Raw genomic sequence first — 23,334 nt, 5'->3', positions numbered from 1 at the left:
TCAGTTTCTCATTTAGCTATTGATGGAGAGAAGGAGATATAGTCTAAAATTGAAGTGGGTGTTAAAAATAGAGGAACCCCAAAGAAAGATACCTGGTTAACCTAATGGAGGTATACCTTCTTAAAATGTCAACTACCTTTCATTTTTAATCAACTGCTAATGCTAGCTAATAAATTCCTGCCCACCCTAAGATTCTATAACATCAAGTAATGAATCTAAGAATTAAGAGGAACTTTCAGGGTATATTTGTTCCAAGTGCAATTACTAAACCAAAACATACTAAGACTCTAACTAAAGGAAAAGTTCCACTTCAACCGATTTTGAGGTTGGCTTCTTCAGTTTTCCTAGTTGGTTAGCAGAGAATACTTCTCTGAAGGAGAAGCCTCGCCCTGAGAAGGTTGTGGCCTTTCCTTCTGCCTGGACGTGACAAGCATCTCTAAACCCCAGCGCCCTGCATGAAGTTACTTCCAAGTATCTACATTCTTTGTTTTCAGACAAGACTGAGAAACAAAATGTCCGTGCTTCCTGAAAACTAACTGCCTTGGCTTTCTGTTTCTTTGCTATCTAAGTTGAAAATGATGCTCGTACCAATCAACCTCTTGAAGTTCTCCTTACCTGGAATGAGAGCCTTATTCCAGAAAATATCTGGTCAAGTAAGAAGACGTAAAATCTCCAAGAATAAATTACAGTATACTAGTATATTACAATATAAATATATTCATAAACAGAACATTCCCCCTAAGGAGTAACAAAATCCATGGACGCATGGCTTTGCCAAAAACGTATGCATAACAGTTAAAATTTCCAAAGCGACTATATAGCTCTTCAGTTTTTAACATCTGCAGTCATATTTACATACTGAGGAAAAGAAGAAAGGAAGAGGTGCCAAAATGCAGAAATGATATATAACAAGCAAATCTCTTGGACATGCAATCATTAGGAGGCAGAAGTCAAAGCATAGGTAGGTGGATTAACCTTGGAAAGGAGAAAATGTTGATCTTGGTTTGGGAGTTAACATGTAGAAAAAGATTCTAATCTAAAAATTGAAATACATAACATAAGTCAGAAAACAGAAAAAAATGAAGTTTTATATTTCTAAAAGTACCACAATTAACTTTTAAGTGGTTGGACAATAGCACTGTGTAGTGTGTGACATAAGCCAGATCCAGAAAGGTAAATACCACAGGTTATCTCTCAACTTTGGGTCCTATCTCTAAATCTTCAGATCTGAGTGTCTAAGCTAGAGTAACTGCAGAGAGCAGGCAGTAAGAAAGAGACTGTGAGGATAGGAAATGGAGCTGAAGAGAGGGGCAGATGCAGGACATACAAGCTGTGATGAGGGAAATGGCAAAAGGGATTAAGGGACTTTGTCTGAGAAACAAGAAAGAAGGGTAATTCTAAGGGAGCTGGGTGGTAGAGGGATAAAGGTAACCAAGGGTAACTGGGAAAAAAACGCAGAGAAAAACATCCTTTTATGTTTACATAAAAATGTATGTTTATAGGAATATTCATAGAGAGATAAAGGTATGTAAATAGCTAAAAGGAAGTCATGCCACTTGAGGTGACAATGCTTCCCTCCAAGAGCATAGGCTACATAATAGAAATACCAGTGCCAGGCCTGGGCATTTTCCCTTTGAGCTATTGGTCAGAGTATTTGAGGGACTCACAGAACAATATAAGCATTGCTGTTGACCTTAGTTTTCTCCCCAGGTGCCACACAAGGAAGAAATGCAATTGAAAGCAATACCAGCTGCAATGTCTACAAATTACAACTACCAACCCAGCTAGATATCCTCAATAGTGTAGTAGTGGTACCCACAGTATGGGGATAACCAACAGCTAGCTAATTAGATGCAAGGCCCAGTTGATAAGAAGGAATTAATTATTGCTTGACATTGTATACCTAGCCAACGATTGGGGGCTGGTGAGTTCATGGGCTGAGAGGAGAATCTTCTATTGACACTTTACTAAACCACTATAATTTCCAATTATATTGGAAATTTCCATAATTTATATCCTTACATCCACAGCTAAATATCTCTCTCAGTCCTCACCAAAGAAGGTTCTTTTATTTGCCTCAGATGGCGACCATATTAGTCAGGGCTCTCTAGAGAAACAGAACTGATAGGATGAAAATATATAGAAAGGAATTTATTAGAATGGCTTACAGGCTATGGTCCAGCTAGTTCAACGATGACTGTCTACCAGTGGAAAGACCAGGAATCAAGCAGTTGTTCAGTCTGAGACTGGATGCATCAGCTTGTCTTTCGTATACCTCAGAATCCAGAAGAAACGGGTTTTAATACCAGTAAGGACGTAAGCATGCCAGAGAGAATGAGGACAAGCAAGAAAAAGGTGACAAGTTTCCTTCTTCCGCATCCTTTACACAGGCTGCCACCGGAGGGTGTGGCCCAGATTTAAGGTGGATGTTCTTATCTCAAAAGGGCTGGCTTTAGAATGAGTCTCTGAACTTCAAATGAGCCAACTGAGTAAAAGGTCCCACCCAGGTGTTTAGATTTTAGTTAATTTCAGACGGAGTCAGGTTGACAACCAAGCACAGCCACCACAGAGACTATCATAAAACTTCACTGTCATAAAAATGCAGAGAATGAATGACTCTGGGGTGCCCAGCTCCAGTTCCTACATCCATAAGACAACCCCCAAACCTAAGGTTCAGGTAATATCACAGAAACAAATGTAAAACGTATAAAAACAAGAGAACCTGGGTGCCTGTTACAGGATAGCATCTTGTATTTATGACAGGGAAGACGCTTCATCCATAAAATATTAATAATATGTCTGCCTAAACAAGACCTTCACAACATCTCAAAAGGAAACATCTCAAAAGGTCCTACCCCTAGAACAATAGATCCAGGCAGGTAAGAGAGAGAGAATCAGTTTTCCTCAGCTATGAGCCCAATAGGTTACCGAAATTCAACTGGTCAACCCCAAACACATACACACATGATAAACACTAAATAGGCTACGAAACTTGTGTTTATATGTATCTCTCTCTCTCTCTCTCTTTCTCTATCTATCTCTCTCTCTGTGTGTGTGAGTGTGTGTGTGTGTGTGAGTGTGTGTGTGTGTATGTGTGTGTGTGTGGTGTGTGTGTGTATGTGTGTGTGTGGTGTGTGTGTGAGTGTGTGTGTGTGTGTGGTGTGTGTGTGAGTGTGTGGTGTGTGTATGTGTGTGTGTATGTGTGTGTGTGAGTGTGTGTGTGTGTGTGGTGTGTGTGTGTATGTGTGTGTATGTGTGTGTGAGTGTGTATGTGTGTGTGTATGTGTGTGTGTGGTGTGTGTGTGTGGTGTGTGTGTGTGTGAGTGTGTGTGTGTATGTGTGTGTGTGGTGTGTGTGTGTGTGTGTGGTGTGTGAGTGTGTGTGTGGTGTGTGTGTGTGTGAGTGTGTATGTGTGTGTGTATGTGTGTGTGGTGTGTGTGTGTGTGTGGTGTGAGTGTGTGTGTGTATGTGTGTGTGTGGTGTGTGTGTGTATGTGTGTGTGGTGTGTGTGTGGTGTGTGTGTGTGTGTGAGTGTGTGTGAGTGTGTGTGTGAGTGTGTGTGTGTATGTGTATGTATGTGGTGTGTGTGTGTATGTGTGTGTGGTGTGTGTGTGTGGTGTGTGTGTGTGTGAGTGTGTGTGGTGTGTGAGTGTGTGTGTGTGTGTGGTGTGTGTGTGTGTGAGTGTGTGTGGTGTGTGAGTGTGTGTGTGTGTGTGAGTGTGTGTGTGGTGTGTGTGAGTGTGTGTGTGAGTGTGTGTGTGTATGTGTGTGTGTGAGTGTGTGTGTGAGTGTGTGTGTGTGTATGTGTGTGTGTGTGGTGTGTGTGTGTGTGTGTGTGGTGTGTGTGTGTGTGTGTGTGTGAACGTGTGTTTGCAGCAATATTAGTTAAAGAGATCACTAAGTTAGGAGGACGTAAGAAGCATGGGAAGAATTAGAAGGAAAGGGGAAGGAGTGCAGATGTAAATGCAGTACTCAAATCAATTTCTAAATTAATAATAAAATATATGTTAAAAATGCCATCTACTCCAATATTTGAATTAACTGTATAGACAGGAAGAATGACTGTAAGTATGACTACCTCTCACTTTAGGATACAGAACTAGGAAATGTGTGCTCACAGAGAAAGAGAGGGTGGCGAAGGTGTGTTAAAATACATACGACCTTCTTTGTAACCAAGAAGGAATATGCAGCTGAGGCCCTAAATGCTTGTCTAATATCTGTGGAGCAGAGACATTCACTTCTGAAGATGGAAGGCAGGGTTTTCTTCTCAGGGCCCCATACTCTGAGCAAGTTAACCATTCGGTCTATGACATGAATGACAAATTATGCACAATCGGTAAGGCATTTGCAGACTAAACTGGAACAGCATTGTCTGCTATGCTCATTTCCACCATTTCTCAGAGCTAGCACAACGCTGGCAGTGGGAAGAGAATGAATTTCAAAGTCCTCTGACCAAGTTTAAAACTCTGGTGTTGTTTATTAGTAATAATTAGATCTGTGTACCCCTTAATGAGCCCTGAAGTCAATACTGCACAAATTTTCTGGGTCTCCCAGGTCTTCTAATACTGAGTCAGCACTAGCATGAATCACTGAAAAAGATGTAGGTTTAAGCACGATACTAGATTTAGAGGGTCTAGGTCAGATTCTGTATATCCATCTGTTACCGGAAGCTCTGAGGAGTCACTAGGATCAGAACCCAGCTAGACTCTTTTCCAATTCCACAGAACCTCCAATTGGGAGTACCTTTTGTTTGGCTCATTTCTTAGCCCAAGTTTCTCTAGATAATCTTCCCTTGAATAATTTCTGTCAGGATTTTGCTCTTGAATAGCAACAATACAATTTCCTAGGGGTGCCTCAGCCCAATATCACAAACCAGGTTCAAAAATCAAAAGACAGATATTTACTGTCTTCACATTCTGGAAGCTAGAAATGCATACAACTAAAACTTTTGTAGCTCTTTGAGTTGAAGTGTCTTCTTGGTCTGTGGAATCAGTTCTTTTAAAAAAGTGCAAGAGAAGCCTACGGACCTCGGCCCAGGATCTTTTAGTCTTAACACAGTTGAATTATAATTTGCAGCAACCAGCATCTCTGCAGATCTTTGAAATTTCTTTAGAACGCCAAACTTCCCATTGCATATGGCACGTGTAATTTTCTACATGCCACACACTCTTTTACCAAAGTTATTTTCCACCACCAGAAATGCTTCAGTAATGTATAGAAGAAAAGCTTATGCTCCTGATTTCAGGGTTCCTACTTTCACTCAGGAGAAGCTGACAGGAAACCACAATCAATATTCAAGGAAATAAAGATGATAATTCATGCTATGTAGATAATTAATGTAGTGTGTCGGAGATGAAGGACAACAGGATAGGAAGAAAGAGAGGTAATATTAGACTGGGGGTTTCAGGAGAAAATAGTGTCACTAATCTAACTGCATCTGCTCAAAATCCCACAGACCATTACAAGACATAATTAAAGGTTTTAAATGTGTAAACTTAGAACATTCCCAGTAAAGGAAAATCTGTAATGTATGTATGGATCCATAAGTGTGTGCTTATGCCTATATGACACATGTTAATTAACTTCTCTACCTCATTTCTTCCATTCCATTGACCTCTTGCTCATTTAGAAAAATAAACAGCTTTTGCAAGCTTTTTCAGACTCTCTCCTAATATAGAATCCTGCATATTTTGCTTCACTGCCATCACTCATTTGGGTATTTTATAACTTGAATTCTAACGTATTATAATCCAAAGAGCCCCTCTTTCTCTCTCTCTCTTTTTTTACTGGTTATTGTACTTATTTACATTTCAAATGTTGTCCCCCTTTCCAGGCTCCCCTTCCACAAATCCCCCATCCCACACCCCCTCCTCTTTGTCTTTATGAGGGTGCTCCTCCATCCTCTCACACAATCCAGCCTCAACCCTCTATCATTCCCCTCCTTGGGGCATCAAGGTCCTGCCACAGGACCAAGAGCCACTCCTCCCACTGATACCAGATAAGGCCATCCTCTGCTACATATGTAATTGGAGCCATGGATCCCTCTTATGAGCCACTCTTAATTCTTCCCCAAGTGGATGTGCTAGTTTTGTTTTGCTGTGACCAAACATCATGCCCAAGGCAACTTATAAAAGAAAGTTTTCTTCCTTTACAGTTGCAGAGACAGAAAAGTCTGTCACAATGGAGAACATCAGGCACGGAGGCTGGAACAGGATGATAAGGGCTGACATCTTGAACTACAGTGTTGAGGCAGAGAGTGAAATTGGAAAATGACTCAAGCCTTTAAGATCGGAAGGCCAACCTCCAGTGACACACTTCCTCCAGTAAGGTCACATTACCTCAGTCTCTGCAAATGAAGACACTAACTAGATAACAAGCATTCAAACGTCTGGGACTGTGCTGGACATTTCATAGGAAGCACCATAAAGCAATGCTAAAAAGCTGTTTGGCAATCTTAAATATGAATTCAAATCTGATGTTTTGCTTAATCTGACCAACAAAGCTATGAGAGAAAAAATAAGTTTGTTATCATAATGTCTGCTTGTAGTTCCCCATGTGTGTCCTTTTTCTCATGAACTCGCCTGTCATCCTTGTGCAGGGGCCATGCTAATCTTCTCTGTATCATTCCAATTTTAGGATATGTGCTGCTGAAGCGAGCACAATGTGTGTCCTTTCATGTGCCTGTGCTCATATCAGCTTCCCTTAAAGAGTGTGGGTAAGCAATTTCCCTGAATGACATAGTTCCAGAGATTGCCAACCAAAGCACCCCTGGCTGTGCACTCAAGGTCACTCTATTTTTCTCATCATCGATATACCATTTTAAGTTTATCTTCTAGAGAAATCCCTGGAAGACATCAGGGAAGCATCTTGGCAGTAGCCAAAGTTGTGGCAAAGAGACGAATCGTACCTCTTCCTCCCAAGAGGGTAAGATTGAAACTGATTTTGCCCAGACAGTGAAGCAAATATGTTTTAGACCTCTTGGTTTAACTTTTCTATGTGAGTTATAATACCATTTAAAAAAAACCCTAAACTTGCTGCACATCCCAATGAGTGAAACCATGTTCCGAAGTTCTGATAAAAACAAGCATGAACAGGTCTATAGCATACATAAAACAAGCTAGTGTAACTAGTGAATAATATTGTTTAATTTATGTCTTCTTAATTAAGTTTTAACCTAAAATTAATTCATTTAGTTACTAGAAAATGTTAAATATATTAAAATAAAATTTAGTATCTAACTCCATTTTCACTATTGCACAGGTAGTATAAATATTGATTGGAGACCTCTGATGAATATTTAAAACAAAAACTGAGATTAGTTATAGATATAATGCATTCCGAAGACACCATACTAAAGAACATTGTAAAATATGTCATAAATGATTATATTACTTACAAGTTAAAATGATGTTTGGGATTGATTTAGTTAAGCAAAAGATCATCATTAACTTTATTTTGCCTCATTTATTTTACTTTTAAAATGTAGCTATGAAAAAGTTTAATCACATATGTGGCTCACATAGTATGACTGGGCAGCATTTTACAGATCAGTTCTCAAAAATTAATAGGTATTAGAATTTTCATTATTTTAAACCAGTAAGAAGTTTGGTCAAGAATAACGGAAGGTTAGCAAAGAAAAGAGCTCTGAGGAAAATCATAGTTCAGGAAGGATCTGTAAGACGGACGTGGACGGGAAGGACAGGTCTTAAAAGTCGGAACAACATGCAGCCAGGAAGTGACAGCTCTCCCGGGAAACTTCAAGGAGGCTTATGTTGTCATGTCTGGTCAGCAAAGAAGGCAGAAAGTCAGATGCAGCTCAAGTTATTCATGATGCCAAGTCTCATGGAGAATCAGAATTCTATTCCAACTCCAAAAAGACTACAGAAAAGAGAGTCAGTTAGCAGAGATATTGGATATATTTCCATTTTGAAAAAATCTGGGCAACTAACACACTAAGCTGTTTAGAACTGACCGAGAATAAAATCTGGCATACGGGAAGACTACTGCCATAGCTAAAGTATGCAACCTCCCTGGTACAGCGAAGCTACAGAAACTAATGAGCATGAACACCATTTCAACTCGGGAAAGCCTCACTGTCCTAGTAACGTTCTGTTGTTGTGAAATGGCGCCATGACCACAGCAACTCCAGGGCTTGCTTACATTCAGATGTTGTGGCCAGTATCATGGTAGTAGGAAGCATGATGGCATGCAGCAAACATGTAACTGGAGAAGTAGCTGAGAGTCCTACCTCTGGACCAGCAGGCAGCAGGAAGAGACACTGGGCCTGGCTTGAGCATGTAAAACCCCAAAGCCCACCCCAAATGACATATTTCCTCTAGCAATGCCACGCCTCTTCCAACAATGCTATGCCTCCTGTGCCATTCCTTGATGACACAGGGGGCATAGCATTCAGATATGTGAGCCGATGGGGGCCATTCTTACTTAGCACCACACTCATGATGCAATGTTAACTATAAAAGAAGATGAGATCATGATTCTATCAATGGCATACTTATACACATATATTCACACAGAAAACGTATATACACAGAGTGAATGAATAAAATAATATTATTTCCTTTTAATTTTATTGGATATTTCTTTATTTACAATAATATTATTTCTGAATGGTAAAGGGTGGGTGTTAGCATTCAAAAAGCACAGACGACAGGACGATATTGTGAAGATACACTATTTACTTTTCTGGCTGATGTCACCATATATGTGACAGAAACAAGAATGAGGAATGAGTACTATGGAAGATTGAATGACAATTTTCCTTTCAATTTTTTAATGAATGTACTATTTTACAAAGCAGACTGAGAAACTTGTTCTAATTAATTGAAGAGGTTCTCTCTTTCACTCCTGGCAATATTTATATATGTGATTATCATTGCAGAGTAAAACTGCTTTTTTTTTTAAATACACAGAGGCATTCCATTTTGGTGTCATGGTCTGGGCTGCAAACTGAGACAAGACACCATTGATTAGTGGCTAGTTTTAGGCAAACTACTCATAAGCTAGAATCATATTGGAATTAGGAATCTCAACTGCGAAGATACAGCCATTAGAATGGCCAATGAGAAAGGCTATAGTGCTTTTCATTGATGACTGATGTGGGAGAGTTCAGTTTGCTCTGGGTGGTGCCAGCCCTGCACAGGTGGTCCTGGGCTCTATGGAAAGTAGGCTGAGTAAGCCAGTAAGCAGTTCTCCTGCATGTTCTCTGCTTAGTTCTTGCCTTCTTGAATTCCTTTCCTGAAAACCTCTCATGGCAGGCTGGGATACGGACTTGTAAGTAGAAATAATCTTTTTGCCATTAAGTCACTTTTGGTCATGGTGTTTTATCTCAGCACTAGAAACCCTAAGATGTGGACATTCCACTTATACTAAAATTGTTGCATCCAATCTTCAAATGGACAATAATCTTGGTCATTCGATTTCAGGTCATCTTATAAAACTGTTTACCAGTTAAAAGGGTATAAAGTATCTTGTTAAGTACTAATGATTTCTAGGCTGCAATACTATAGCTTGTTACATGTTAATTTTACTTCCTGTACCTTACCAAATAATGAATTAAACAATCTTTAAACATATTACTTTTGATACATTTTATCATGTGGGGTTTTTAAAACATTTGTTACTGACGACTTTGATAATCTGATTTAAAAAACAAAAGACTAAAGGATTAATACAGTTTCTATATTCTGCTAAGGATCAAAGCCTGAGAATACAACATAAACAATCAATTTTACCTCTTAAAAGTAAATTGTGGGCTGGCAAGGTGGTTCAGTTGGTAAAAGCAATTTCTACTAACTCTAACAACCTGAGTTTGATCCAGAGAACCAACTCCTGAAGGTTGTCCTCTGATCTTTACATATGCTTTGTGACATGCTCGTGTTTTTCTGACTTTAACACTCCAGTATTTACTGAAGCATAATTCACAGTCACCAACAGGTCAATTGGTAGACAAATGGGTAAGGAAAGTGTAGTATAGATACTCCACTGAATACTAGAAATTCTATCAGTCACAGTAAAATGAGTGGGACTGGAGAGTATTATGCTAAGTGAAATAAGCCACATTGACTAAGAAAACATTCTCCTTACTCACGTGGGAAGTTAAAACAACTTATCACATGGCTGCAGAGAATAGAACAGTGGTTACCAGGCCCTGGAGAGGATAGGCCGGAAGAATAGATCGACCAGTTAGGGATCAGGAATAAGCTCTTGAGTTCTACTGAACAGTAAGTAGGGAGACATCCATAGTTGACAATCCTATAGAGCCAAAAACAGCTAGCAAATAATATATCTTACCACAAAACTGATAAATGCTTAAAAGGATCGGGAGGTTAAACGTCCCAATAGGACAAAAACACTATACCTCATACATGTGTGTAATTATTGTGGATCAGTTAAAAATATTATTCTTGATAAACACAGGGTTGTTCATCTCAGGAGTAGCTAGATGCAGGGAGAATTGTGCCTAGGCCAGATTGTTCTGAGTTTTGTCTTTCACTGTAGTGCTATCACAGCTGGATGCCTAGTAAGGAATGTGTTGGAAATGCAGATTCTCAGGTCTGCCTCTGGTGCTTCTGATCCTGGAGGGGGGGGGCGGGCGCTCCGGATCTGCTGACCTCTAGTCTAACAGCCTTCAGATAATTCAGATGCAAACTCAGCCTCAGCACCACCTTTTAACTATGGGACAATAATCATAGAATTGCAGGTGTTATATCTGCCAGCAGGGAAAAGGAAATTCTGTAGTATTAGAGGGACAGGTATTTCTGGGCAGGGAACCTACTTCTAATGAAGACGATAAGGGTCTAAAGTCAGATAGAAATACAGCCTACAAGCAGAACAGGTGACTCAGCACACAGAGTGCTTGCTAAACACCCAGACCGGCTGGCTTTGTTCTGAGATCCACACAGTAGAAGAAAAGTAAGCTATCTTTGGGCCTCCACATGTGCCCATAACATTCCTGCCTTAAATAAAATGCATGAAAATATTTTTCTAGATTAGGATAGATTTGAAGGGTGTCCCTAAAACTTCACCGTGTTTGGCTGGAGTGAAAGTGGAATTGATCAGGCTTCGCTTGGAGCAGCAGACTCTTTCTCAGGCGTTAAATACAGTTAGGGTGCTGTATATTCTCAGCCTCGTACACAGGGAAACAGTCTTCAAAGAAGATAAACTAAATAAGGTGCAGATACATTTAGCTTTTAAAGGGTGCCCTGCTTCCTAAAAGCAGTATTTTAGTTACTTGGTTTTATACTTACAGGTAATGTCTTCCAATCAATTTAATCTTTTAAAACGTAGTGAGTTGACTGTCAAAATCTCCACATTTCTGTTATCTGATTTCCTGTCCTTACATACTCACTTTCTGTGTGAACCTTAGAAGCCAATTTACCTGAAGAGCTTCAGGTTGGCAGTTGTAGTGACATCTATCTTAGCCTCAAATTTGCAGAATGATTGAGGAAAACACATTTTACTGACTTTTCTTAGTGAAGAGAACTATTTCCTGTATTTTTCTCGGTTTTCAGTTCTGCATAAAACTGAGCACTTCCACTCACAAACAGAAGCATTGATTTTTTTTTTTTTTAGAAAAGAGTTTTTGCTTTGATTGATTTTTCCATACACGTGGACAAGTTACTTGCTAATGTTTTAGATTCAACTATATTTTTTCTCTCTTAACTAATTGCATAGGACAGTAACTCCAGAGCAGCAATGGTGGCCAGACACCTCTTGTTTCATCTTGTTTTCCCCGAATTTGTTTGAAATGCTTCAAGTGTTTGATAAACAGACATTTTACCGGCTTTCAGTCGAGATTCCGTATAGTTTGTGTAGTTTCGCATTCTTCGTGCCTTTTAAATCTGAAAACTCCCATTGGTTTAGATAGGAAGCTAAAGTCTCCATTCCTTCAAAAAAGAAAAACATTAATAAAATGGGATGGGGAGTGTTGTGACCCAGAGAGAACAGTAGACCAGGGAGATGGTGGGGGAGGGTTGGCTAAACTGTAGCAAAAGCCAAACAATTCAGAAGTTCTTTCCTGCTGGATCCAAGCACCCTGCCATTCTATAGGGGAAAAGTCAGCAAAGTGGGGAGGAGTCCGTCACCTCCCCACCCCCAACCCACTTTGGTGCCACCCTCGCAGATGAAACGTGAGCCTGGGTGGCCAAGGACGCCAGAGAGGCTGCCTTTTGCTTGCCAGAGCACAGCACCTTTGGGCGGGACATAAAGCCCCTGCCGCAGCTCACCCAGGCAAGGAACACCGGAGCTCAGCTGCCCCGCAGCCGGCTGGATTCGCCAGGGCTGGGGTCATGGCCAGGGCCGCTCTGGACCCTGCTCTCGGGAGCACATCCCTGTTCTCCTGACCGCCCTGTATCCTCCGCATTGCTGCTGGAGTTCCCGGCTGTCCCTTCACTTCAATCTCGGCCAGGTCTACCGGTCTGTCTTACAGAGCAGCTTGGGGCCACCGGCTTGGATGGATGCGCTGAGGCTGCCCCGGCGTCTAGGGGTCTTGCTTTGGAAGGTGGTCCTGCTCTTTGTTTATGCAGGTGAGTGGTAGCACGGACTGGGACAGAGGGTCCAGCCAGGGACGTGGGGCCAAGGCAGGAATGTAGCAGGGTGGCGAGTCCCCTAGGAGGCAATACCAGACCTGCATGCTAGAACCACATCTCCCCTTTAACATTACCAATTTGTTGTTTTGCTTTTTTTTTTTTTTTTTTTTTGTAAAGCATCTCAAAAGTTCTCATTTAAGGGGATTTTAGTCTGACTAGTGTAAAGTCACACCCAGGTCGAGGACCGGCCACCAGCGACTCTTTAAAATACTTGAAACTTGAAAGGTGAAGTTTTTCCAAACTAAACGCTTTAGTGACTTTTGCATTTTATCTCAGGCTGCTCACGTCTGGAATAATCCAGTTTCCCCTCTTTTAGAAGTCAGTTACTTTAGACATGTCCCCGTATATTTTTTCTGAAGCTCCACAAAATTGGTTGAACAACCGTATGCTCTGAGCTATATGGTCTGGGCGAAATAGGATTTCACCAGGCAAATATGAAATTCTTTTTTAAATGTGATTAAGCACCTGTTTGTGAAAGGCCCCTCGTTTCCTTCCTATATAATTATTCGTAGTGGCAACTGCTGATAATTAATGAAGCAGAGTGCTTTCCTTGTTCTGAGCTTGACAGGGAGCCTTAGATGGCCTTTCACTGCTAAGTCAAGTATAAATTTAATTACACGTGCGTTCCTCGAATCTTCGTGTTCGCCGGCAGTGAGCGCTTAAAGCATCATGCGTTTCTAACTTTCTAAGACAATGAATCACAGGCTAACCTAGGCACCTGCAGTTCAGTTCTCCATACTTGACAAAACCCTCCAACCGAAAGGAAGATGTTCTTCAGCCCCCTTCATTACCGAAAGAGAACTGAATTTCATCATCGCATCAAAATAATCAAATTCCTCCTGGCCATGGTCTGCCAGAAAGGAGTTCTTTGCTAGTCCAAAAAATTTAATCTATTAAGATGCAAACCAGGGTCTGGGGTTGAGCCCAGTTAGTCAAGTACTTTCCTAACATAAACAGGCTTGGGTTCAATGCCCCCTGTACCGCATTAACTGGCTGTGGAGGCCCACGACTGTAAGCCCAGCACTGGGGAGGCAGAGGCAGGAAAGTCAGAAGTTCAGGTGATAGTCAGCTGTATGGTTAGTTTAAGATACCCCCCTCCCAAATAGGAGACCCTGTCTCAAAAGAAAGCATATTTTAGAAAGCAAATTGCTCTTGAAGTTATCATATTAAAGATAGTATAGGGGAAATGCCAACTTTCAAATATAAAAATTGAGAAAAGCAGAAAGAGTCCGTCTTACTTGTTGAAGATAATTCCTGTTCTAGGGACTATAGCCTTTCTGCTCTTTAGATTGTGTACAGTGTTTCTGTCTGAGACACTAAGTATCAATGGTCCTCCTGGTCATTTTACATCAACATCTCCCTCCTAGTTTCTTAAAAACGATGATGATTCTCCCCAGCTCTTCAGCTTGTCAACGTAACACAAACACAAGAGCATAGCAAGAAGCAAAGGATGCTGGGAGGAATGCTGTTGCCTTGGCTCAGGACCTCAGCTTCTTTGTTTTCTGTCTCTTGCTCTTGTCCTTTCCCCACTCTCCGGTCCACATGCATAGCTCCTACAGTGTTCAGGGAAACTCATCAGTGGGCAGCGGCTAATGAGGTGGTTTTATAGGTAGTTTTCACTTTCTCTGGCTTCTATCTAATCCTCTACAAAAAGAGTTGTAAGCCAGCACTAGGGTGGCTTGCTGGCTTGGGTGAGAATTGTTAAGCTGATGAGTTCTGTGGTGAAAATTTCCAAACCTCCTATTTCGGAGGCTGTTGCCACATTTATTTGATGCTAGAGCAGAGGTCATGCTCTGAGCTTTCGGTGGGTGGTAAGGTGAGCTTATAGATCAGTTTGACGTGGGAAAGCATGTGTCATGGGATAGGTACAATCTTGTACTGTGTTATCAAAGAAGGGGCCCATATTGGTATTTCGAGTGTAAGTCTCTTTGGTTTACCAAAAGAACCTCACAGGCAGGCAAGAGCCCAGAAGAAGGCCACAGAGGGTCTCTTCTTAGACCACAGAAGAGCTCACTCAAAATCAGATTATAGCTTGCTAAATCTGAAGAAGGAAAGCAAGCAAGAACAAGATGTTTAGAGACTAGGAAAGCCCTCGCCCAAGAAAACATTAGGATATAGTATTAACCTAGGCTGCATGGTAATCCCACAGTGGGGAGCTCAGTTTAGTTGGAACTAAGACACAAAACTAGACCAATGTGTTGTGGCTAAATGTCTGAACACTCTAATAAGTGAATTCTAATAAGTGATTTCACAACACAGAAAACCCCTAAAACCCCATGGCCTAGTTACATTACACAAAACAAATGAAATACATTCCTGTTCTGTTTGGTTAAGCAAAGTTAAGCAAGTAATAATTTCTTCTGTGCTTAATTCGTTGGTTTTTTTTTTTAATTTTTTTGAGTAACTTTTGGAAAAAGATACAAATGAAGTGTTTACACTATTGTACAAGTCCCACTGCAGGCTACAAAGACAGGATCCTATCAAGGTTTTTCCTTCCGGGCCTCAGCCTGTGCCTTTCTACCCCTCCTTTTCCTTCCTCTCAGCCTCAGCTATAGCTGGCAGAAGCCATTTCTAATCGAGGGATTCAAGCCAGATAGCGCTCTCCTGTGCTACACATTCCTGAAGGTGTGGTGGGCAGATGTGCTGGGGAAACCATCCAAATCACATCTTTCATTGAAAAGTCCTTGAAGACAGTTTGAACTCACTTTCTGGGATATTAAATTAGATATTAGGAGTGATTTTTTTTTTTGTTCTTTATTTGCTGAGGGCAAGTAGACTGTTGCGTTCTTTCACAAAGGAGAAACAGGCCTGGTACAGTGTGCACTGCGATCTCCACCATATTACTCTCTTAATATGAGAAAAATGACTCTGAGAGCACTATTAGTTCCTGGGTCTGACTGAAGGAAGAGCTGTGATTGTGAGGACACTCGTCAAGCTACCAAATTCACCCTTTTCCATAGTTTAATTCTGGGAAGCAGACAACAGTGCTAGAAACCACCATAAAAACAGTGAACTGTGTGTGACATGAATGCTTGCTTCAGGAATTATCTAGCTTCGTGGCTAGAAAACTTGGGGCTTGGTTTCCTGTAAAGCTGGCTTGCAGTGTTTTGATAACACTGTGTCCGCATGTCAGAAGTAATGGTAAGGAGTGCAATGGGGCAGTTGAATCATTCAATTCCTGGGAAGCTTAATTGGAAGTCAGGGCTCCTGGTCAGCACCAGGAGTAATGGGGTCTTTACTTCATGATCTCGGTTGCTATGAAGAACAAAACCGTGGCACGTCCCTGCTAAGCTCTGCAGAGAGCTGACTCGTCTGAATACCTCAATCAGTCAAAGAACAACAACAACAAAATCAAGCTGGAGAAATTCACTAAGAACACGATAGGATAGGAAGCCTAAAGAATTATGATGCCCTAGCTGGGAGAAGGCGGCATAGAACTCGAATCCCAGTGTGTAGAGGGTAAAGTCAAGAGGTCTGGGGTTAAAGGTCATCTTCAGCTTTCAGGTAGCCAGTCCAGCCTGAGCTATTCCAACCAGATAAAGAGTGATGTATTTTCCTGAACATACTGTTGCTGGTGTTCTAGCTTCTTTCTCGGAGCCATACGATTGATTGCGTTCCTCCCGTGGATTTAAGTAGAGTAACAGAAATAATTTCCCTCTCCAGTCAAGTGGAAACTTTTAAAGTTCATTTTGTTTTTCTGTGATACAGCAATAAGGGGAAGAGTAAGAAAATATGACCTTTCTCACTTGTTCCACGAAAACCACATTAATTAAAAAAGTCAGACGGCCTCGGCTCTATTTGGAGGGTGTCTTAGGAAGACCTGGTTTAAAAGCTTCCTAAGTTTTCCTTGTTTAGAGAAAGCAACAAAATAGCATGTGTCCATAAATATAATACCTTGTAGTTTCAATTCTTTAGCTTTGATAGAATGAAAACTTCATATAATTTATAGCGTACAACCCACATTACTTTAAGGAGCTGAAGTGGCTCATTTTGAAATTCTTGAGTATAGAATGTAAACTGTGGGACTATAATGCTTTAAAAATGTATACCTGAAACATACGCAATATAATTTTATTCTGCTCCTTAGAGCTCAGTGATAACCGTATACTGTAAAGTAAATCATTAGTTGGACAAAGAGTTGTTTAAGGTCAGTGGGATTCTAATTAAATATTTTTGTATAAATTCTCTTGTTGAAAAGCACACAGGGGAAAAGCAACATAGTCATATTAGGTCCAACATGTCCTTTTAATCGGAAATCTCCTGCTTCACGCTGTGCTATTTTATTATTGATTGTAAAATCTGATATCAAGAAAACCGTCAATTCACAAGTTATTTATATAGACATCTTCTCTAACCAGCTTGTTGACGTCCAAGCCTAGTAGATCAACAGTATGTAGACTCATTTATGTAATGGTATGTTTAGGAAGTCTAATTATGGAGGTATAAATAACGTAAGAAAAAGCATTACTAAATTACCCTTGCAAATACACCTATTAGTTTTCAATGATCACTGTTGGCATTACCCATGTCAATAATATTTGTCATTAGTTGAACTTCGTAGAGAATCGATACTCCAAAACTCAGGAAATTTTGCTATATATAAGTTATTATAAAAACTCCACTAGCAACTTTAGCGACTGATGAGTTGATACATTCCTTCCGTCATAATCTGGTTCACCCAAAGCCGGCTTTGCAATTGCAGTAATAATGTTCCGAGCAGGAGCCTTAGGAAGAATGGCTTTATGTCTACCAGCTTAGAGTCTGCCTGGGGAGAAGGGCCAGTTTAGACTCTTAGGTTTTGGAATTTAGCGTGTGAAAATGAACACCTACGTGCTCAAAACCGGTTGGCTGATTCAGACGTGAACAGAATAATTTTTCCTTGACTTGTGATTTCACAAGCTCAACCGCTCTCGTTTGCACTTTTGTAGAGGATTGCCGTGCTCAGTGTGGCAAAGACTGCCGAGCCTACTGCTGCAATGGAAGCACACCGCACTGCTGCTCCTACTACGCCTACATTGGGAGCATCCTCTCGTGAGTGGGGTCCAGCTCGACAGTGTTCATCTTCCTTTGCTTCGGTCACTCTTCTAAGAAGCACTAAGTTATGAGGGCAGGGGATTGCTAAGAGTTTAAAGGCAGCCTGAGTAACGTAATTATTTCTCATCCAGTTTGGAAACTGCATGAAATTTCATCACACATGCATGCACGCACACACACACACAACACACACACACACACACACACACACACACACACACATCAAAAGATTGGTTATTGATTTAAAATTTTTACTAGAGATTTAAACAGTCATCAGTACCATGCATATAACATTACTTGATATAATATTACTTGATATAATATTACTTGTAAATTTTTAAAAAAACACCTTCATTAGAAGGGAGTTTTAAAAGGATGTTTCCATTGGTTTTTGTATGTATTATAGTAATGTGTTAAGTAGTCTTATTATTGGTAAACTCTTTCATGATATCCTTTTGTCTCCTGTACGGAGGGATGTACAAACTGACGTTTGTTGTTAAATTACGGTCAGCGTATTTACCAACCAGGCCCCAAATTGTCTAATACATCAGTCATTCAGGAAAATGAGAAGTTATAAATAAAGAAAACAATAGTAATATGAAATCTCAGTTGTTTATATAACGCATATAGGACAACTTGGAAATAAATTTAGAACCTAAGTAAAGGTAGGCACGAGTAATATATAATCACACCCCACACACAGAAATGCAGACTGTGTTAAGTAGGTCCCTGTATTGGATTAAGAATGTACTTTATTGCTGCTTCTGACCAAAGGACAATGGTGGTGGTTGCCCACCTTCGGGTTGAAAGCCTCGAAAATTATTTTTGTAGTTCTGCTAAATCCATGTAAGTGTGAGCGCCCAGCTCCTCTGCCCATAGATTGGAGAAGTGAAAAGCAAGAGCTGGTGGAAAAGGTCACACTTCAGTCAGAGCTGTGGCTCTTGGCTATGAACAGAGGTCCAACCAGGCTCTCTTCTGCTTTCCTTCTCCCTATGCACATGGATGAGTGGAAACTCTTCCAACCCAGGAAGCTCAGCTCAACTTCTGCCTCCTGGTCCAGCTGCTCCAGAAACAAGTCCATTGAGGATCCTGGCCACAAGATGCTCTGTCGCTTTAAAGGGAAATCTAAAAGGGGAATCTATCACAACAAAAACTTTCAAGAATCCACAAATACAGATCTGTTTGACTCTAGACCTCATTCCTCCAAAATCTGGTTTAGGATACCCTTAAAGACTGTTAGAAAGAAATGCCAGGATGAAATTTTAGAAATGAAAGATTTATTAATTTGAAATGGAGATTAACCATTCAATGAAATATAAACTGAGTAAATTTTCCCTTATGGAGGAATCAGTGGCAAAGCAATTAATTGCCAAGGAATTAATTTTATAGGAATATAAAAAATCTATAATGACTTTTATGATTGTAGATAGTTGCACAGAATATGAGATAATTAAAAGCTTCTGATTAATAATTTACATTGTTAATGCTTTCTGATGTCATGTGCTACTGTTTGAGTATATGTGGGAGTGGAAACAGTCATGGATCTGAATGAGCAAGTCTGGAATTCTTTAGTCCCGTGCCCTGGATGTCACTAAATTTAGTGGCGCTCATTAAATTTCAGTATGTATTGTGTCCAGTTGATTAACTTCCTACCCTGTCTCAGTGGGAAGTAAATATCGTGGCCTTAACTATTAACTAGCATATCTTAAAATTTTTAATTTGAAAATATGCTTTCTGTGGCTTAGATTCAAAAGAGAGATTTACACCTTTCCAACACATTAATCGGGGTTACTGGAACCATGCACTTGTGCATACAGGGGAAAAAGGAATTGTGTTTTGCAAGGGAAATGTAAACACAGATGGCATTATATTTCAGGCAGTTAAAACTGAACTTTCTGTCAAAAATAGAAACTTCTGAGCAAAGCTCTTGCTAAACAATTCTTAAGGAAAAAAAAAACTTTAAAGTGTTTTTCCCACTGGATGGAGGAGGATACATTTTCCGGATTTCCAGTGATTGTTTAACATTTGAAAGGAGTTTTCAACTCCACCCAAGCCTTTTTTTTCCCCTCTGTTATACTGTAGTAAGTGCAATGGGGGGAGGGGTGATCAGGTCTGAGAATGATCACATGAGCACATGAGTTCTGTTATGCACATGTTTCCTAATACTGCCAGTTTGGAATTCAAAATCTATACTTCCTTTCTCAAACTTCTCGGCACATTCTGTTAAGTAATTTGAATCATCTCAACAGAAATTTAAAGGTTTTTTTTGGTTGTTATCAGGAAAGTAGCAAAAAAGAGAGAAAGAAAGAAAGAAAGAAAGAAAGAAAGAAAGAAAGAAAGAAAGAAAGGAAGAAAGAAATGCAATGGAGATAATAAAATTTAGTCTTGAATAATTTTATAAATTGGTTTTATCTCATGGCTTAGTTTCCAAAATAAAAATGCCAACACTTAGTTTAAAATGAACCTTAAAAAAATGAGGGAGCACTCAGAAGATAGTTGGGCCATTCTGTAATGTCTATAAAATGCTTAAGTGAGGAGTATGGGGCCTTCCTCTACCACGGTGGCAATTAAAGCTGAGGAGGGATGTGCTGCTAGTTTTAAAACTTAACGTGTGTGTGTGTGTGTGTGTGTGTGTGTGTGTGTGTGTGTGTGTGTGTGTCTGAGAGAGAGACACACACAGACAGAGACGGACAAAGACAGAGAGACTTAAAGGTGTGTTTACAATGAGATGTTTAGAGAAGGCTTCACGAGTGGCATTAGATAAGAGTCTTGAAGGAAGGGTACATGTTTACACAAATGAACAGTGAAGGAAAGGAAATTCCTTCGAGACAGAGAGACTCCTGCACACACAGCCAGAGATAGAAGCGAGGAAATGATCTTTTGGCAAAACCCGCCTTGTTCAAAGTAGCCGGAAGGGAAATTAAATTTGGATTCGGAGATACAAAAAACGTGGGTTCGGATAAAAGGTGGATTGGTATTAATAGACTCTTACTGACTGTGTGTCTCTGAGTTAAAATGAAACAATTCCATTTCCCATGGAAAAAGTAGACATGTGACTTTATGTAGGGTACACACAACCTTAAGCAGCACCAAGATCCTAGAAAGAGGGACGCCCCCAAAGGGAGATTACAAGTTTTCCATAGTTAGAGGATCAGAAAGGACACAGGGCATTGTGTGTGGAGCACTTTGGATAGGATACAGGACATGATGGTTAGTTCTATATTTAAGAGATTTTTTTTTGTAATATGAGCAATGGCTTCAACTTAGAAACCAGAAACCTCTATGCTAAAAAAAAAAATAAAAAAAAGGTGAGAATTTGAGTTAATTTGAGAAATAAGGAATTTCCCACCAGATTGAGTCACACCCATTGCTTAGCAACTCTTTCACAGAGAAGGTGGGACACCCTGAGGGATGTGTAAAGAGAGGCTTGCAACCCTGTTGTTGATAGAACCTGACCGACACTCCCCAGAAGTGAATCCAGCAAGAAGCTGCCATTTGTAGAGGATTCTTTAGAACTGGTAGAGTCTGAAAGAGCCCAGGATGATACAGAGTCACTACAGATTGTTATCCACTGGAACAAACAAACAACAAACAAAACGTAACCGTACTGAAAATAAAGACACTCGGCCATATCAGGAATTACTGTTCCACCTTATTTGAGAGTCAGACTGGCTGAGAGGCAGTGTGAGCCAGACCGTCCGACGTAGGACTTAATTGTCTAACTCGAAAATAGGGTTTTGTTTTTCCAGTCTACCATTTTAAAAACGAAGATTAATCCGGGCACATCTAATAGCAGAAAAACATGCCCACAGGAAGCAATCGAGAGGAAGAACCAGCGGTGCAGATCCTGGTGGGATTCGGTTTCTTTGCTTTTCAGTGAAATATGAAAGACGAATTGCCCACAGTTTTGCAAAGACAGCTAATAAAGATCACTACTGTGATTTTAGAGCCATGCTATGCTTGAAGGTGAAACGAAGTTAAAGAATAGAAAGGTTTTACATTTCGAAATGGCATTTGGGGTCCTGCGGTAATTAAGGAGCTGAGGGTGTTAATTAAACTCAGGAGATTTTTTTTTTTTGCATCAGTTAAGAACAGCATTTAAATGGAAAGAAAATTATTTTAGTTTCAGCGATGAAAAAAAAAACCTGGAAAAAGTAAACGCTGGGCCAATCCACGTTTGCGAATGTTCTAGTCGTTTCTCCATTACTGTGATAAACTACACAACCAGAAGCACCTTCTGGGAGGAAGAAACTGGCTTACACAGTCCACCATAGAAGAAAGCAAACACAGGGGCCTGGAGTCAGATACTGAAACAGGGACCATAGAAGAATGGCTTTGCTCCCCATGGCTCGCTTGGCCAGATTTCTTAAACAACTCAGAAATACTAGTCTAGAACTGGGACCATTTCCGGTGGGCTTGGCTTTTCCATGTCAACCATTAATCTACAAAATATTGGCCAGTCTATTGGAAGCAATTTCTCAGTTAAACTTGCATTTTCTAGTTCACTTTAGTTTTGAGTTGATAAAAAGGAAAAAGAGGAAAAAAGCTAACAGTGAAAGTCTTACTTGTTTTATTAATAGCACCATGATGAACAGCAGAAACAAAAGACAATGTTAAGATGAAGATGAGCTTCATTGAAAATATAACAATCATTTCTGTTTTATCAAAGTAAAAGGTAGGCGTCTCTCTCAGAGGGTGTAATTATATATTAGGGTATATTTTATTAACAGCAAGTATAAATGTGTTAATAAACGAAGCTTTTCAGTCAAATTTATTCTCCAATTGCCTTTATAAATGAAGTGAATTGAACATAAATATTTGTTTTGAGAAAGAAAATGGTGAAGTTTCTAGGACATAGTCTCAAGAGATTATTTGTAGAAAAGCACTCCAGCTATTCAGCGCTCTACATCGACTTCCGCAGGATGAAGCCATCAATAAAACATGGACCTGCCCATGTATCTCCTAGCAGCTAGCAGGTAATAGAGAGCTCTGAGCAGATTGCTTGGCCCTCTGTGCTTGGTAGAGCTGAAAACCTGGCAGAACCGAAAAGGACCAGGCTTCACTCTGCCCTGAGCCTGCCCCGAAGGCTTCTTGAAGAGGAATTATTCTAAAATCTAACTCAAGAGCTGGGCATGTTGTGCAGATGTTAGGGAACTTGCCTAACATCCACAAGGTGCTAGCTTGGATCCCCAGCACTGCCTAAACCAAGTGTGGTAGTACACGCCCAAAACGCCAGCCTTTGGAAGGTGGAGGCAGAGGGATCAGGAGTTCGAAGTCATCTTTAACTATAAAGAGTTCAGAACAGCCCTAGCTTCAGGAGACACTGCTATAAATAAATAAATCTTGAAAGTAAAAGGAATTGATAAAATATGTTCCACGCTGTTCAAACATTTAGAAAATTACGGATAGAGGGGAAATTTTAAGTTAATAGATTATTTTCATAAAGTCAAATCAGTTTGCATCAATTCCCACACTTTGTGCTACGTAGGTGCCTTCCTTTAAAGCCAGTGGTAGACAAGCCTGTCTGTCACTGTGGCCACTCAGTATTGTACTGAAAATCTCAACCAGCCTGTCCCATAAGGCAGTATAAAGAAGGTAAAATAATTGGAAAGGTGGAAACTAAATTATTGTCATTTATAAATATTGTGATCATTAATACAGAGTTTTTAAACTAACAAAATTTCACCAAATA

The 23,334-nt window shown here is 40.2% G+C and overlaps 1 protein-coding gene and 1 non-coding gene across 5 annotated transcripts in view; one reads left to right on the top strand and one right to left on the bottom strand.

The window, feature by feature from the left end:
* Positions 1 to 6,553: 6,553 nt before the first annotated feature.
* LOC120095815 (U6 spliceosomal RNA) lies at positions 6,554 to 6,660 on the bottom strand. The gene has a single exon (XR_005491579.1). It is a non-coding gene; the product is annotated as a U6 spliceosomal RNA (small nuclear RNA).
* A 5,347-nt stretch (positions 6,661 to 12,007) lies between these two features.
* Cyyr1 (cysteine and tyrosine rich 1) overlaps positions 12,008 to 23,334 on the top strand; it is a 106,389-nt gene continuing 95,062 nt past the window's right edge. For 2 of the 4 annotated variants that reach the window (XR_010055961.1, XM_039088443.2), the window contains exons 1-2: positions 12,008 to 12,545; positions 17,537 to 17,639. Coding sequence is in view for 3 of the 4 variants with exons in the window: in XM_039088443.2 (XP_038944371.1) it covers positions 12,473 to 12,545; positions 17,537 to 17,639 (176 nt within the window). In the remaining variant the exon portion in view is untranslated. 4 annotated transcript variants of the gene reach the window in all.

The sequence above is a fragment of the Rattus norvegicus genome, chromosome 11 (genome assembly GCF_036323735.1).
Source record: "Rattus norvegicus strain BN/NHsdMcwi chromosome 11, GRCr8, whole genome shotgun sequence".
Taxonomy (NCBI): Eukaryota; Metazoa; Chordata; class Mammalia; order Rodentia; family Muridae; genus Rattus; species Rattus norvegicus.
Note: the sequence above shows the minus strand (reverse complement) of the source record. Positions and strands in the feature narration are given on the sequence as shown.